At 40.2% G+C, this 18794-nt stretch overlaps 1 protein-coding gene across 1 annotated transcript in view; it reads right to left on the bottom strand.

Moving 5' to 3' along the window:
* Positions 1 to 18794, bottom strand: part of KHDRBS3 (KH RNA binding domain containing, signal transduction associated 3) — a 159873-nt gene that overhangs the window by 91912 nt on the left and 49167 nt on the right. The window contains exon 2 of the mRNA XM_007462417.1: positions 13416 to 13534. Coding sequence (XP_007462479.1) covers positions 13416 to 13534 — 119 coding nt within the window. The remainder of the gene's footprint in view (positions 1 to 13415; positions 13535 to 18794) is intronic.

The raw sequence follows: 18794 nt of genomic DNA, 5'->3' as shown, positions 1-18794 counted from the left end.
AAAAAAAAAAAAAAAAAAAAAAAAAAAAAATATATTGACAAAATCAACAAAACATATACCGACATCCGTGTCCAGCCCTCAGGAAGTGTTATTCTCGCTACAACACTGGTGAAGTGCAAACATGTTCTAGGTGCTGGGTGAAGAACCGAAACAAGCCATGGCCGCGTCCGTACTGAGCCCCATCTGCTCACAGAAGAGCCGGATGACAAACAAGAAAAACAGAAGCGTAGACACAATGTCTGTTAATTACTGCTAAGCGCCTACTGAGGTGGGCTTCAGAAGGCAGCTACAGAGAGCGTGGGTAATCATGGAGGGCTGGGCAACGTCAGACCAGGCTGGCCTGTGATGGTCAGCTCAGCTGCATCCTGTGCAAGGATCTGGAAACAGAGACTTTCCTGCACTGTGAAGAGCAAGTGCAAAAGTCCTCAGGCACTAAGGACCTCCTTTGAAATAAGAAGATGGCCAGCCTGATGGAGCAGAGCAACTAGGGTGGGGAAGTAAGAGGCAGAGGCATCCATGCAGGCTAAGAGCTTGGACTTAATTTGGAGTCTAAGGGGGTTTCAGTTTTTCTTTGGGAAGGACAAACGCAACACAGCCAGCCCTTCCCGGGCTCAGCAGAGTCTGGCAGGCCTGGGCGGCTCCTCCAGGCACCTCGACCCTCTCAGCCCCCCGCACTCCCTCTCCTCCTGCCTTCTCTTCTCCCACTTACCAAACTACGGTTTACAACATTTCCTTTCAGGTTGTACTCCTTGGAAGAGGAAATGTGTTTTACTCAACTGTGGAATCTTCACATCTTAACCCCGGTCGTCAGTCTTAATATACACAGTAATACTCAAAAAAAGAAACCTTGTGCTGGATCAACAAAAGCAAAAGAACAGGTTAATAAATTCTGGGCCCAGGAACCTAGTCTTCTGCCTATCGTTTTATTTTAAAAAGGCCACGGCTGTATCAGCAGTAACATAAAGTCAAAACACTCTTTGGCACAAAAGGAAAGGAACTTCAAAACATAAAGTCCTCTCAATGGTAGAGTCCCTCCTGTTCACTATGGCAAAAATGCTTAAAAGCGCTACGGTTATCTTTCCTGGCTATAACATGAACTACTTAACGCTCCTTGTACATTAGTTATTTTTCTTAAATGTACTCTTCACTATTTCATCGACAGAACAGTCTGGGATAAATCTCATATGTGCTAAAAGCAGCTTCCTTTGGTCCATTACAGTCCCTTCTCCCCCTCAGCATCCTCCCACCTGACCCTAAAACCCCGGTCCAGCCGACATACACACAGCCGCACCTGCCTTGGTAATTAGAAAGTGAGGGACTAGGTTATGCTTTAATGACATCTTGGGCATCTACTGTTGCATAACAAACTAACCCAAAATGTAATGGCCTTGAACAACCACTGTTTTATTTATTTGCTCACAATTCAGCAATCTGAGCCCTGGGGGGAGTTCTATGTGGCAACAGCCAGAACAACTGCAGCTGGAGGACCCACTTCCAAGACGGCTTATTCCCATGTCTCTTAAGTTGGTGGTGGCTGTCAGATGGGGACCTCAGTTCTTATTGGTTGGATTTTCCTCCACCTGGGTATCCCAAGCTTCTACCTCCCATGGTGGCCTCGGGGTGATAGGACCTTTGCATGGTATATGTCTTCCAAGGTCAGAAAAACAGAAGCTGTCAGGCTTCCTTAAAGCTCCAGCCTGGAAGTTCACATCTTGTCAGTTAAAGGGAGCTGCAGGGTCAGGACAGACTCAAGGGAAGGGCACGCACGATACAGGGCATGAACGCAGGGAGTGGCCACCGGGGCGGGGGGTGCGCACCGCCACAGACAAAAAACGACGAAGCGGTCATTTATCAAAAAGTTTTAAGAGCCTCAAACATCACGGTCTTTTCTAGGCCTAGCAAACACCTGCCTGCCTTCCCTCCCTTAAGAGGGGATGGAGGTGGCACTCTCTGAGGGCAGGGACCCTGACTCACCCCCCATGTGCCTCAGCCACAGACAAGAGCCGCACTAGCTCCCAACAGGAAGCAGCATTTCATGCGCTGCAAGTGAATGATGAGTGCCAACCAAAGTCAACGTCCAAAATGTACCAATCACTACCCAAGATTTAATTAAAACGAACCCTAAAGTATACCACACAGGCACAGATGTTGGGAGGCGTATTTTGGGTACATGGTCCTAACTGTCCAACATCTTGTAACTGAGCGTCGTATAAAATCTACGTGTTTATTAAAAATGATTAAAAAGGCATCTGACAAAGACTAAAATAAGGAGGTACTGTAATACATAAACAATGTAATTCATTTCTACAGAGGTAGGACTGAAGTAGGATGTGAGAAATGAGAGGATATAAAGAAATAAAAAAAACTTTGTTTGGATACAGTATATGTCTCAAGTTTAATGAAGAGCTAATAAATTGTGAGAAAGGAAGGAGGTGAGAGGAAGCAGGTCCACCGGTGCAGTCTATAGCGACTAAGTTTTCCCCACAGACTATCACGTCCAATGTTCCAGATCTTAAGTTAGGCAGCCAAGGAGGATCCCTGGCCCCTGCACTACAGTTTATATGCACATAAAATGGATGTGTGTGTGCATATATATGTATGTATACATTTATTTTAAAATTCTACACCTGATCTACCATTGGGTAATAATATTTCGATCCTTACTTAGGTCAAGAGATTCATCATTAATGATACTGAATGTAAAAAAACAGTCCCAATTTGGAAAGACTGTTCTTCTTACGCCCATCTGGACGGGAGCTGCTCTTCCCCTGCCCCCGTGCCGAGCCTGCGCTGGGCACAGGGACGGAACGGCTCTGCCGTTTTCCTGCTCATTTCGACTGCATCTACAGTGGCCCTGAAGTCGCAGTCTCTTTTGCAACAATCTTTGTCCACTGAAAAAGGTAAGTTAACTAATAGATGCAATCCAAGAATCCATACCCAGGCACATACACAGCCATGTGCCCCAATTACTGAAAGCAAGTGAGCGATTAAAACTTGGTGGGAGCTTCTGCCTCGGAGAATCCCCTCTCCTACTTCAGCATCCTGTCTCACTGTGCACACAACTGTCCCGCACTCACACGTGCCAGGTAATAGTACTAGTGTTAATCTGTGTAATAAATATTAATAAAGCCTAATCTCTTGAACAGGAGCATGGGCTCTGGAGCCAGATTTCTGGGGTTCAAATGCCTGTTACTGTGTAATAACATTTAGCAAGTTACTTAACGTGTCTGTTTTTTAGTTTTTCATAAGTGAACAGGAGATAATCATTCCTTCCTCCTAAAACTGTAAAGATTAACGCGTGAAAAGTTAATACATGTAAGGCCCTTAGGACAGTGCCTGAGATGCAGAAACCACACACTACATACATACATTAAAATAGAAATTCTAGGGCTTCCCTGGTGGCGCAGTGGTTGAGAGTCCGCCTGCCAATGCAGGGGACACGGGTTCGTGCCCCGGTCCGGGAAGATCCCACACATGCTGAGGGGCAGCTGGGCCCGTGAGCCATGGCCACTGGGCCTGCGCGTCCGGAGCCTGGGCTCCGCAACGGGAGGGGCCACGACAGTGAGAGGCCCACGTACCACAAAAAAAAAAAGTTCTAGCATGTTCTTCTAGCACCCAAATGTAAGGTTGGACATAACATCCCTCTTTGGAAAACATCACCCCATATTCTCTTTCTAGACCTTACTGGAGAGAAAGAATTAAACTGTCAGGAAACACATTTGGTTCATCACCTCCACATTCACCTAATTCCTGCCCAATGGCAAGAATGAAAAGAAAATAAATGAGGTTTGTTTTACCTATCTTCTTCTCTTGAAAGGAAAAGACCAGATCACTACTTTCACTAGCTTTACGAGCCATTTTAGGTTCCAATAATTTAACCACTAACACAATGATTAATTAAATAGATCCAACTTTTAGTTGGTATTCAGAATACTGATCTCATTTGAATTAAGCCAATGTCATAAATGCAAAACTCCAAACACTAGTAAACCTAACAACAGACTTGGGACCATGGCATTCATATGAAATGGAGCAGCCTCTTCAGTAACAGAACACTTGTTTCTTGGGATTCTTAGTAACTGAGTCAAGCTTTGGATTACTGACAATAATTTTCACGATTCTGATAATCACCTCTAACAATAACAATCACTTTTTACATGAGAACTTGAATTCCTAGGGAATAAAAGTCATTCCAACTTGTGTTTAAATCAATCATTCCTAAATGTTGAGGACTCAAAAAAAAAAAAAAAAAAAACAGGTAAGATCTTTTATAATGCAGAATATTTCCTACTATATATGCTACTTGTTTATTTGTATCTGTCATAAATCTTTCAGGGCTCCCTAGGCCATATAAAAATCTAATGCGCAAGTACGGCACTTGAAGGCTTTCCACGCTAGTCATCACCACTCCAACGAATGCTACAAACTACCATTCCCCATAATTAAATCATTCTGGCCCAAGAGTTACTCTGTCTTTCCCCGATCTCTGCTTGTTAACATCCTGAATTTATACTTAAGGACTACATTTAATTCCACCCGTAATTCTTTCTCCAGAAATAACTCTCCCTCACTCTTTTAAAAGCTTGCAGTGTCCACCTACTTCTCTTCTGTTAGTTCAGTCCTTACCCTATATTATTTAGTAAAATTTACTGTTTCTTCTGTGAGACTGTAAATCCCTGGAGGGTAATTAGGACCCATATTTTATTCATCATCCTTCCTGCATAATGATTTCTCAATACATACTTGTGAAACTAAAGTTTATTTTGCCCCAAACCAAATGGCATTAGTCAACATAGTTTTTATTGATTTTCTTTGCTGCAGAAATTATTGCAACATATTAGAGCTATATAAATACTATTATTTAAATTTATTAATTTGCCAACCACAAATCACTAAGCATTATTGGTAGTGGTTGAGATTATCTGGTATTGCTCCACTGATTGTAATTTTAACCCAGTTATCTACTTTTAAATGGTAAACAACCCTACTTATTTAGACATCAGCAACCCTGAAAATCAATCAAGTAAAGTACACAAGTAACTTCTTCAGGAGATGACATGGGCAAAATCACACACACAGTGACACACCACCTGAAATCATCTACTTTATGTACTTTTTAATCTCTATATGCTCAAAGCTGGATTATATTCTTTGGGTGGGGGTGGGGGACTGGGTGGACAGCAAAACAAAACAAGCAATGTAGCCCATATATACTTGAGTTTGAAACTGTTAATCCAGAAAATCCCAGACTGCAATAGTCTGGCTTCAAATGTGGAGAATGGGATGGAGGATTTGAAACTGGATAAGAGGCTCTTACAAAAGACCGGGTGATGGATGATAGTCGTCTAAAGTAAGGAGTGGCAGTGGAACGCAGAGATAGAAACAGATGTGAATTAGTCCAGAAGTGGAAGGAATAAAATGTGTATGTCACTGTACTTCAAGAATGGAGGGGGAGGGCTTCCCTAGGGGCGCAGCGGTTGAGAGTCCGCCTGCCGATGCAGGGGACGCGGGTTCGCGCCCTGGTCCAGGAAGATCCCATGTGCCGCGGAGCGGCTGGGCCCGTGAGCCATGGCCGCTGAGCCTGCGCGTCCGGAGCCTGTGCTCTGCAACGGGAGAGGCCACAACAGTGAGAGGCCCGCGTACCGCAGAAAAGAAAAGAAACAAACAAACAAACAAAAGAATGGAGGGGGAGAGGTAAATGAAGGAGAAATTAGAAGACAAAAATGATATGCTAGTTTTAGGCATGGGCTCTTAGATACAGGGGCTGTCTGTCATTCAATAAAATAGGAGCACAGGGAAAGGTCCAGGTTTGCCAAGGAGAGGTATGAAGTTCACTTATGGACACATCAAATATAAGAAGTCTGCAGGATATCCAAGTGGAGGTGGTCCAGTAGGTATTTAGCCTGATGAGATGGAGGGGGAGAGGGAGAGGGGGCGAGGGAGGGAGGGAGAGAGGGAGAGGGGGGAGAGAAGGAGAGAAAAGAGAAAAAGAGAGAAAAGAGAAAGGGAGGGAGGGATGGGGGGAGAGAGAAAGAGAGAGAAAGAAAGAAAGAAAAGAAAGAAAGAAGAAAGAAAGAAAGAAAGAAAGAAAGAAAGAAAGAAAGAAAGGAAGGAAGGAAGAAAGAAAGAGAAAGAAGAGAAAGAAGAGAAAAAGAGAAAGGAAGGAAGGGAGGAAGGGAGGGAGGGAGGGAGGGAGGGAGGGAGGGAAAGGAAGATGTGATACATCTGGTGTCAGAAAGCTAGTAAATGGCAGAGCTAGTAGGCATAATAAAGAGGGGCTGACTTCTAAACCTGACTGCTTTCCCCTCTGTAAGTGTCTCAGTAGGAATGTATATACTAAGTGCCCTCTGTTTCATGTAATTGTGTGTCAATTACTTGTTTTGATAAAAGTTCACAGTTTGGGCCATTTAATGAATTTCTGCCATTTTACTCCACTGTGGGGGCGGTGTGTGTGTGTGTGTGTGTGTGTGTGTGTGTGTGTGTGTGTGTGTGTGTGTGTGTGTGTGTGTGTGTGTGGAATCCTAGAAGAGAGGGGTTAAGCTTTGTTCATATTTCCTGTGTCCAACAGTACAGCTGTGCAATTTTCAGGTGATCCAACTGGGAGGTCTTCATGGGGCCCAGAGCCAAAATAAGCAGTCCAGTAATATCTAACACATCTAAGCCAGTAATATATTGCTAAGCACTAAAGTTGTTTTACCTTTTGGCTCAGCAAGACACTTAAGGGATGATCCTCCATCACCTCTCAAAAATAAGCAGTGATGTAATAAAAGATTTACACAGAACAATATTCATCACAGACTTTAATTTCTTAATCTACTGCATTGTGGCCAAAGTACATATAATGGTAGCATTTCTACTCTTTTAAAGGTAATGAGACTTTGGGGGACCTATATATAACCAAGTTTTGTAATTACTCATTTGACTCAATAAAATAGTAATAGTAATAACAATAACACCCCCTCCAAAAAAAACGTGAGTAAATTCTTTCACAAGCCCCTTAATATATGTATGCATTGCTGTTTCTGAAGTCCACTTAACAACTTCAAGTTCAAGGGCTGCTTTCTGGGTCAATAATCAAGCATTTTAAAAGAGAAGAAGGGAAAAGTCACAGCATAAGATCTGAAATTCCTTCACAATGTTTTCTGAAAGCATCATATTCACAGATATCAACTTAATTTTCTAATTCTCACGACATAGGGGCGTGTATCACAAGATCTCAAGGGTCCAGAGAAGACCTCTGAGAAAAGCACGAAAGTAGCCTCGAAGAGGCTCGTCTCTACTTACAGCTGCACTTTCCTCCCGCTCCCACTGTAAGACACGGGTTGTCAAGGTGGGAGAGGGCTGGCCTGGAAGGGGACTTGCGCTCAGTGAAGCAACGGACTGCGGGCCAGGACATTTTCCTCAGGCTCCGTGTTCCAGGACGGCCTTCCTGCTTCCCCAGAGGGTATCTCCTACGTTAACAATCTCGGGCACTTTTTTTTCCCCCAAAATGGGAATCTTTTCTTTTTATACTAATCATAAAAGTGACACCAAGTTATTATTAAAACATTAAAGTACAGAAACATGTAAAGTAGAAAAGAGCACACGATCCTTACCCTCCAGAAAATAACTGCTAGTAAGATTCAAGTTAGTTTTTCTTAAAATAAATGTTCAACTAGGGTTTTATCTGTCCTACATGTTGCTTTTCCTTCTTTTATCTAACAGTATAATAAAGACAATCTTACCATAGCAGTAGAGCATGTACGCATAATGATATATACAGATATAATTCAATTTCATATGACAACTGACTTTTTAAAATGGTGCATAAGCCTTCTTTTACCCTAGCATGACTTTACATGTGGCATTCCATTTCCTGAAACAGTTTCCAATAATTAAACACCTGGAGAAACCCACCTCATACTCCAAAGCAGCTCAAAGGTCACTTCCTGTTCTAACTTCACAGCCCCCCACCTTGGCCAACCCTACCTTATGTAAGTAAAGTGATGAGGGATCAGCCCCCATTCCCTGCTTCCTTATCACTTTATTTATAAATCCTCAATAAAAACCTGCACATCTTATTGAAATTAGCCTGCTTAGCCAAGTACAATGGCTGGTAGTTTCTCAAATGCCCTCTGCCCTGTATCCCCCTGTCATGGCCACCCCTCCATCCCACCCTGTCTTACTTCTGACCCCTACCCAGCCAGCTCCTTCAGAGCCTTAGGGAAGATTTCTCTGACACTGTCAGCGAGATCCTCGGTCTTTCTAGAGCACCCCAACATTGAACGTCTCACACTGTATTATACGAAATTAAGTTATTCATCTGTATTCCCCACAAAATGGAGAGCTTCTTGTGACAAAAGGACATGTCTTAATCAGTTTTGTTTTCCAGGCACAATTCCTGGCTCAGAGAAGCCCCTCAATAAATGTTAGTATATGAATGGACAGATGGGATCAATGATGAAGGAAACAGTGAATTAAAAAAAAAAAAAAAAAAACAATGTAAAATCTAAACCACAAGGCATTTAAGGTCCTCACAGACAGGGTGCCTTGTTCCAATGTTAATTTGGCACTTAGATTAACTCTGTTACATCGAGTCACTGCCCAGAACCAAGGGTTAGGGTTTACCCACGGGGAAGCTTTGGAGGACAATTTCTATAGCTTAAAGTCTTTAAAAAGAAATCATGAAACAGTGTTTATTTGCGTTTCACACTTTACAAGCTCGCACATATGCTCAAGAGAGCAAATATATTTTGGGTTTGAATACTTAAAGACTCACGTTCAGTGTTTTACCATTGAAAGAGTGCTGAAATGGTTCATTGAGAGAAATTACTCAATTAATGGAAATCATTTTATTAGTTGGAGTTTCACAAACAGTGCTTCTCTCTTGCCCCAGAAGCTGCAAGTGTACAATAGCCTCAATTCCACACCAAGCTGCCTCTGCCCATTGCTATTCCAGAGGGGCAAGTACTGCCAGCTTCCTCCATCTCGGCCTATTAACGGACACCAGCATGAAAGCTTTTTCTTAGAACTGATGCAAGTCCTGTATTAGCCTTTACACAAGGCTGGCTTGAAACTCAAATGCTCAATTTGCTAAGCAGAAATATCCTTTTCAGCATTCTGAAAGCAGATTTCTAAGCAGCCTACTTCAGACATTATGAGGACTTGACATGGACTCTGCTCTCTGTGAGACACAGAAATTATAATTCGTCTTCCCCTACTCTCGTCAAAGCTGACACTGAAAAACAACATTTGAGGTTTTATTTCATATACTTAACCCACACACAACAGAGTATTAACTTCAGATTAATCATCTACCAGACTATGAACTCTTTATTTAAAGTTGGGGATGGTGTCTGTGCATCTTTCTACCTACTGCATATTGAGCATATCAAGCCTGGTGAATCAATTTATAAAAGTTTCCATAATCCATGCTGTGTTTAGTAATTAGTGTGTCTATAAAATGCTCATAACATTTTTCTGTTTACTAGAATGTATTATATATCTTCAGTTTTGAAAGTATGGCTGAGCAAGTTCCTAACAGGCTGACTGTCTCTAGGTAAACAACTATAAATTCTCAAACGCTGAACAAAATACAAAAAGCAAACATCTAAAGCCTCCGCAGAATCCTCAAAAACGAGGTTCTACAAGGGAGTCAAGACTTGGAAGAAGGGAATGGCTGGGTGAATTCACTGATTGTAGAGCTTTTAGCTGCGTAGCAGAGCTTGAGGCAACCACAGTGCTGAAATGTGTGGGAGGAATACTAGAAATGAAAGTTAGACTTGAGGAGCCCCAAATTTTGTGTATAAAATCTGTCAATCATGTATGCCAAAAATAAACGCAAAAGTCAAACTGAGAAGTAAACTGAGTTCTGCACTCCTATCCGACAGAGTCTGCATCTGAATCCAAAAATATCAACAGCCCTCAAAGAAACATAACAGAATCCAATTTCCACAATATAACACAATGTCCAGTATACAATCCAAAATTACTCAACATATAAAAAATAGGAAAAATATGACATTATCAAGATAAAAGAGTATCAATTCACATCAAATCTAAGATGACTAAGATTTTAGAATTAGAGACTTTAAAGCACCTATTTTAACTGTGCTCAATTACACAAGATAATGTAACACCTGCAATAAATGGAAAATCCCGGCACAGAAAAAAACATGTTTCCAAATACATATATTTATATATGAATCACATATAAATTCTGAAACAGATAAGTACAATACCTGATACAAAAATTTCATCTGATAGGCTTTACCAAAAAAATAAAGATAACATAGGAAAGAGTCAATGAGTTTAAGATACAGCAGCAGAAATGATCCAAACGGAAGAAGAGGGGGTAAAAACTAATAACAAAAGTGAACAGAGTCACAGGAATCTTTTCGAGAATATCAACAGGTTGAAAGTACCTGTAATTAGAGTCTCAAAGGGCGGGGAGTGAAAGGATCAGAAAAAGTATTTAAAGAAGCAATACCTGAAATATTATGATGAAATGGACAAATCCTCTGAAAAACACAAAACAATTTTCACAAAAGATGAAATAGAAAATCTGATTAGTGCCTTGTCAATTAAAGATACTGAAGAACTTATATTTGATTCATATATAAATAAATATATGTATTTGAAAAGAGTTTTTCACCACCAAACCCCAGGCCCCAGACAGCTTCACTAGTGAATTCTATCTAATAATAAAGAAAACAACAGCACCAAACTGACATGCATTCTTTTTTCGGGGGGTGGGGGCCGGGGAGGGAAAGAACACTTCTGTGTGTGTGTGTGTGTGTGTGTGTGTGTGTAAATTATAGGCCACTGTCACTCATGAATACAGATGCATTTGAATCCAACAATGTATAAAAAGGATAATACATCATTAAGTAGGGTTTAACCCAAGAATGCAAAACTGGTTTAATTTAGCCAAATCAATCAATAAAATTCACTATATTAGCAGTATAAAGGAGAAACATCCTGTGTTCATTTCAATAGATGCAGAAAAGGTATTCAACAAAATTCATCACCCAGAGTCAGGATCAAATCTCTCAGCAAAACTAAAATAGAAGAAAACTTCCTCTACCAGACACAGGTCACCTACAAAAACAACCTCACAGCTGTTACCATGCTTAATGGTAAAATACTGAATGTTTTCCACATTGCCTGAGAACAAGAGAAAACTGCCTAACGTAACCACTTGTATTCAAGCATATTATGCTAGAGATCCTAGCCAATACAATAATAAGATAATAAAAAGCATAAAAACTGGGAAGAAAGAAGTAAACTGTTTATGCAGATGATATGATTACGTACATAGCATATTCTAAGGAATCTATAAAACAACTTACTAGAACAAGTGAATTTATTATTAGCAAGGTAGCAGAATACAAGGTTTATACTAGAGGCAAAAGGTTATACTAGAGGCAAAAAAACTGGAAAATAAGATTTCGAAATACTTTACAAGAGTGTTCAAAAAACATGAAACACTTAGGAATAAGTTCAACAAAAGACAAGACCTTTACCCTAAAAAGTACAAAACACTACTGATAGAAATTAAAAATCTAAATGGAAAGATATACCATGTTCAAGGAAGGGAAGACTTAATATTGTTAAGATGTCAGAACTCCCTAAACTGATCAACAGATTCAATGCAACTGCAATCATAATCCCAGCAGAATGTTTTGTGAAAATAAAACAATAAATTTATATAGAATTGCAAAGGATCTATATGCAAGCAATCCTGAAAAAGAACAAAGTTGAAGGGACTACATTACCTAACTTCACGTCTTACTATAAAAAGCAACAGTAATGAAGATGGTATGGTACTGGCATAATGATCCATAAATAGATCAATGAAGCAAAATAGAAAGTACAGAAATAGACCCTCACTTAACACAGTCATCCAATTTCCAACAAAGATGCCAACACAATCCGTGGGAGGAAAATATCTTTCAGCAAATGGTACTGAAAAAACTGGATATCCATATGAAGAAAAAATGAATTTTGACTGTCTTTCTCACACCATACAGAAAAACTAATTTGAGATGTATCATAGACGTAAAATTAAAAGCTATAATGGTAAAGCTTTTAGGGGAAACACAGGAGACTATAACTTATAAAGGACTCTAACATTTCCTTGAGGTTAGCAAAGATTTCTTAGTTGACAGAAGGTAAAATCATGAAAGAAAAACTTGATACATTAGACGTCATCAAAATTTAAAACTTCTGCTTATCAAAAAACGCTGTTAAGAAAATAACAGGCAAGCCACAGACTGAGTCAAATATTCACAAAACGTATATCCAACAAAAGATCTGTAGCCAGGATATATTTAAAAAAAAAGCTCCTACAACTCAATGATAAGAAGATATACAGCCCACTCAGGGAGCGGCAAAAGATCTAAAAAGAGACTTCAAAATTGAAGATATATAAATGGTCAATAAGTGCATGAAAAAGTACACAGAATCATTAATCAACAGGGAAACGCAAATTCACACCACAAGAAAATACCAATACCCTATCAGAATGGCTGCAATTAAAGAGACTGACAACATCAAATATGGATTTAGATACATGGAGCAACCACAACTTTGCATGCACTGCTCTAGAAATGTCACAAATACAACCACTTTGGGGAAAAAATTATGGCAATTTATTATAAAACTAAATACACAGCAATTTAAACCCTAAATATTTACTAAAAATAAATGAAAACGTATGGTCACAAAATGTACGAAAAGGCTCCCAGAAATTTAATTATAATAACCCCAAACTGAAAACTGCCCAGGCAAATGGATAAATACACCGTGGTATTTTCAGGTACTGGATTATTGTTCTGCAATCAAAAGACATTAACTACTAATATATACAACAGTATGCGTAAATCATGTACATGGACACTCAGAGGAAAGAAAAAAGAAAAGCAGAGTAAAAAGCAGACCAATTCAGGCCAAATCTGAGATGATCAAGATTTTAGAATTAGACTTCAAAGCACCTATTGTAACTGTGCCAAATGTCACAAAACAACACTTGCAGTGAATAAAAATCAAACTTTTCTCTGGAATAATTAGGGAATATTTTAAGCATTTATGTGCCAAACCCTATGGCCAAGCATTTAACATGGATAATCTTATTTCTTATCAATCCAACCTTATCTTACAAATGAAGAAACTACAGCAGGAAGAAGTTGAACAGGCTGTCCAAAGTCCAAAATACAACTCAGAAGAATAAATTTTAGGGCTCCGCAACTCACGCCGAAGTCAAACAGAAGGGACAGAATCACCAAATAAGGTTTCACCTGATTGTAAAAGTATGTGTGTTGGGACGTGGTGCTAAGGGAGAACACCTCAAGAACACAGCAAACAGCACGTAAACTGAGCATGAGCTCCCTCATGATAAGCTCTGACACACCTGCAGGGCAGGCTCACGCTCTTACCTTAGGGAACTGTTTTACGGGAATCAACACTTTCTGTCCCAGCTTCATGTTCTTGTTAATCACCACATCGATGTACTTTTCTTCGTCCTTGCCTTCTCCTTTGTGAAACTTTTCTATTTCTGTGGAAGAAAAACAGATAACTGTGAAGTGTCTGACTCAGAACTCCAGAGGCTGGGCGTTCTCCTTAGCTCTATGGTGGCAAGAAACCCAATACAGAATATGGTCTTCAGATGGCTACAGTTTTTTCAAGTAATGACATATGACCCATTGTATCGATTCTCCATCCACCAGTACAGCGGGAAAACGCACATACCAGGGCGCTACAATGTGAAATCTCAATCGCCCAAGCTAATGGAAGGGAACAAACACAAACGTAAGAATAGATTCTTTGGGGCCTTTTGGAATCCTAGGAAAAGGCTGATCAAATGGCAAAGAAAAGCCAGAAACTATTCTCAGTTCACCGTTACCAAGCACTGACATCCCTATTTATCAAACCCCGCCTGGCTCTCTAAGGCGTTTCCCGTCAAGAATGGGTTCTCTAAGATGGCATTAAAAGCCCTGGACAACCTTCTGTCAGTCGACCTCCCCAACCAAATGCTCCCTCCTCACAAGTGACAAGCCCAATTACAAGCTCATGGCTCTGTGAATGCTCTTTTCTCTTCTTGTGATGTTATTCTGATGATTTCAATTTCACACATCTTCTTCGAGATTCAACCATATTAAATACTACTTTTTATGTGTTACGGTCCCTTTCCTCGACTGGGCAGCAGCAGCAGCGGTGGGAAAATCAGTCCCTCCCACCACGATACTCACAAAGCACTTCATGCACAATTCTACTACCATTTCTAGCTTAGCTCTGCAGCTTCCGACCAAAGCTTCTAAAAATAAAGATAATTACTAAGTCTCCAAATGAGCTGATCATTTTGTTTGCTTTCTTTTATTATCCTAAGTTTTGATCCTGTAAAACTGATCATTCTATATAGAATCTGCATGGGAACAATATAGACTGAAACAGAAGTATGTGAAATGTAAACATTTACATAGATAATTCTTGTTATTGTTGCTGGAAAAAATTCTTCCAGGGTACTTTTAATTTTGACATTTTTCTATAAAAATAAAATATACATATGGTGAAAAGTTAAAACAGTATCACAGAATATAAAAGTAAAAGAAAGTTTCTCCAATACCCATACTCCAGAGGTAATAATAAAGAATGTTATATATACTCTTTCAGAAATTTTCCATGAATAAATCAGCACAGGGGCATATGCACATACACAGTGTGTTTGAAAATTGTGGAACTAATGGTGGATGTGCGCTAAATTAGCTTTGTTTTCCTCAGTAAAAAGCAATAAGTCACATGTCACCTGCTCCACCGACTTCAGCTTTAATCAGTAGAAGAAAATAAATTCCACATTTTATTTTTATTTATCCATTTATGCTATAATTGGGAATACCTTTAGCGAGTTAGAAGACTTAACAAAATTAGGTACACTGAAACTTACCAGAACAAAGAATTTTTAATGTTATGTATACATCTGTCAAAATAGATTTAACTACCTATATTCTTTTTAAATAACAGAGCATTTTTATAATTCTGAGAACTTAGATGCATAATTTAGTATTTAATTCCCTAATCGGCACTCAAAATGTGATTCCTTGCATCAGTGACATTTAACATTTGAAGTAACATGGAAAGTCATAAAGGTAAGATTAAAAAATTAGAAAAAATTATATATTTTACCATATATTACATTAAAGTTTGAGATATGTCTATGATTTTAAAGAGGAAAGTAAAATTTAAAAGAAAAAATATATAAAATACCTCATTTCCTCTCCAGTCAACTTTGCAAATCTTATATTGCTAAAATACCTAGTTGTTATATTAAGTAAGCTTTGAAATATGTTGAAATATAATATTTCACTGTTTAAGATTTATTTAAGAAAAAAGTTTAAAGCCCGATGTCATGTGAAAGCATGTAGGTTTGCAAGTACTGGACCTAACACACCACATAGCAATGGAAAGAGCCCCATCCCTGTCACTGGCATCAAAGAGATCCGGTTTTCAGCACAGCTCAGGCCCCTGTGACCTCCTGTGGTAACATTCAAAACTGCTCAAAACTTCTGTTTTTTTAGGCGTTGTTCAATCAACAATTTTGCATTTTCTACTTGATTGAAGATTATAAGTAGGTTGATGTTTTTATGAAGTCCAATAAAGTAAAATGCAAAACAACAGAAGTGCACAAGATGATTTAATGAAATCTTGAAACTGTCCCTAACTGGGGTTTCATATTCTAAAACTCAGGCTACTACCCCGCCGGTCTTCCTCAGGGAAGGGAAGGCACTGGACACCTACCAAGGTGGATTTAACCTTTTAGTACATTGGAGCATATGAAGGTCAACCATAGAAAATCCAGCCAGATGTTCAAGGTGGAACACATAGGGGATTTGACTTTCACTAATCCCTAGATTACATTTGTTACATACAGTTTAATGTACCAATGCCATCTCCCAGAGCAGAAATAATAAGCAAATGTGTGATTAGGTTTCAGATGATGGAGGGGATTAAAATGCTATGCTTTCAAACCATGGACACCAAATTTCTGTCAACCTGGAGATCTAGTGTCAGTTATGTCTTTTTTGGCTTTTGTTTCTCCATTTCTTTTTGTTTTTGCCTTGGTCCCGTACGGAGCCTCCCTAAGCAATGGCCACTTACATTTTAGCCTACCAAATATACTAAAATCCACTAATCCTCTAAAACACAGCAAAATAATCTTTGAATTTAAATAAGTTAAATTTCCAATATAAGAAAAATTAGTGAATTTTCATTAAAACTGCTTAAGGGCTTCCCTGGTGGCGCAGTGGTTGAGGGTTCACCTGACGATGCAGGGGACGCGGGTTCGTGCCCCGGTCCGGGAAGGTCCCACACACCGCGGAGCGGCTGGGCCCGTGAGCCATGGCCGCTGAGCCTGCGCGTCCGGAGCCTGTGCTCCGCAACGGGAGAGGCCACGACAGTGAGAGGCCCACGTACCACAAAAAAAAAAAAAAAAAAAAAAAAAAAAAAAAAAACTGCTTAAATTTTCTCACAGAATCAAGCACATCTAAATTGACATTTTCCTTTGTCCCAGCAACTCCATTTCTACAAATTTACCCTACAAATATACTTGGATAGATTATAAAATGTTACATACAAAGTTATCCATTTAAAGCACTGTCTTTAATAACAAAACACTGGAAATCATCTAAATGTCTATAATTAAGAACCTGGTTACTAAGCTAGGGAACAGCCATACCACGAAATCACATACAGCTACTTTACAACATCAGGAAACTCTTTATGTTCTGATAGGAAAAGGTCTCCACCAAATAACTGTTTAGTACACGTACACACATACACATTGTAAAACAGTGTAAGAATATATGTTCATATTCATTTGTATATGCACAGAAAATAGCTCACTTCTTCTATGTAAGAAATGAGTAACAGTGATTAACTGTCAAGGGGGAAATGCAGTGGATAAGAAACAGGAATAGGTCTTTCGCGGTATCTTTTTTTTACATTGTTTTAAAATTTTGAATTATGTGAATATTTTACCCATCAAATTTTAAATCTTTAAACACTTTGGCAGAATTTTTTTTTAAATATTGGAACAGAATAAAATAAGAATGTATACAGAGATTGTCATGTTTATATTTTGCCTCTTGGCTGAAAATCCAGAGCTTGACTCTCTCTTGATCATTCATTTAAGCTCTTCATTAAAATATTCTTTCACTGAGGGCTTCCCTGGTGGCGCAGTGGTTGAGAGTCCGCCTGCCGATGCAGGGGACGCGGGTTCGTGACCCGGTCCGGGAAGATCCCACATGCCGCGGAGCGGCTGGGCCCGTGAGCCATGGCCGCTGAGCCTGCGCGCCCGGAGCCTGTGCTCCGCAACGGGAGAGGCCACGACAGTGAGAGGCCCGCGTACCGCAAAAAAATATATATATTCTTTCACTGAAACTGTGATGAGGAATTTACCTGGACTGCCTATCCCACTTGAAGCAACAGATGTGTTTCTGGAAACTACATGCACAATATTTTATCTTGAGAATCCAATAATACTTCCAATGCAATGGGGTTCACCTGAGGGAGAGAGGAACAGGTATCTATCCAAAAAACACTGACTGAGGTCTGATACATCGGAGAAACTGTACTGGGTGCTGGGAAGAAAATACACAGAATCTATGGCATGTAAACAGACGAATTTAATATAATGTACACAGTGTTGCAGAAAAGGGACTAACAGCTCTGGAACTTGGAAAATTATTCAAAAAGCTAGCAAATGCGTGCTAAGTTCTTAAAGGATGAGGAACAGAGTTTGCCAGGCAAAGAGCCGATGAGTTCTTCAGTGAAGTAAAGTAACCCTGGGTAACACCAGTTCACATTCCCTCATCTGACCAGTTAGACTGTACAGTTGATACATGGAGTTTTACCCCCCCCCCCCCCGCTTCCTTTTCTCCTTTAACAGTACAAAATAGAATAAATCACACAAGTAATCATGACGAGCTCCTGCCACTGCAGAGCCAGTCAGTGAACAAGCTGAGACATGGACTCCATTTCCTCACCCCACATCCTGGGTTCCTGCAGAAAGAACCAGGGTGAGAAGAGGGGGTAGTTCTCTGCGGCCAACACAGAGGAGAAATGAGGACAAAAGCCTGAAAAGGCAGGTCAGGTTCTTAAGGTCAACACTGATATACTAAGGGTCCAGTAACAACAGGGAGATACTGAGAGCCGTCAGCTAAGCAGTGACGTGATGAGCACCAGCCTCAAGGAAAGGGGGGCCTGAGCAGAAATGGAATGGATGGAGTGTGGAGAGAGAGCGCAGATGACATCACAGCTGGATGATAAGACAATCTGTCCTGTGAACAACCCATGAGGGATGGAACTAGAGGGCTTATTTCTATTTGGACAGAAAGCCATCAGAGAGGCAAACCCTTCGTATTCAGAGGAGCCATCAAGCCCACAGGACACCCGGGCTGGAGCAAACACACAGGTGTGCCTGCACACCTCTCCCCTCCCTTGCCCTCTACCCCTAATGCCCAGCTTTTCACGGCTTCTAAAGCACCAGCTCACCGAGGTTCAGGCTTCTGCACTTGTTCCCCAAGACTGGAACACTTCTGGGGACCTTCCCTGGAATAACAGCCTTCTCTTTGGTGCCTCTGCCTAGATTCCACTTCCTAGAAAGACTGTCTTTGAATTCCCAGACTAGTTACCCAGAACAATGCAGCATTCCAGCATGATACTCAACCACAGGTGTTAACTTCCTACTAAATGTCTGTCTCCTCCAACAGACTGCCAGTCCCCTCCCCACACTTAACTCCTTTCGTGGTCCAACAAAACTG

This window comes from Lipotes vexillifer, unplaced genomic scaffold (assembly GCF_000442215.2).
Source record: "Lipotes vexillifer unplaced genomic scaffold, Lipotes_vexillifer_v1.1 scaffold981, whole genome shotgun sequence".
Classification (NCBI taxonomy): domain Eukaryota; kingdom Metazoa; phylum Chordata; class Mammalia; order Artiodactyla; family Lipotidae; genus Lipotes; species Lipotes vexillifer.
The sequence above is the reverse complement of the archived record's forward strand: the minus strand, read 5'-3'. Positions and strand labels throughout refer to the sequence as shown.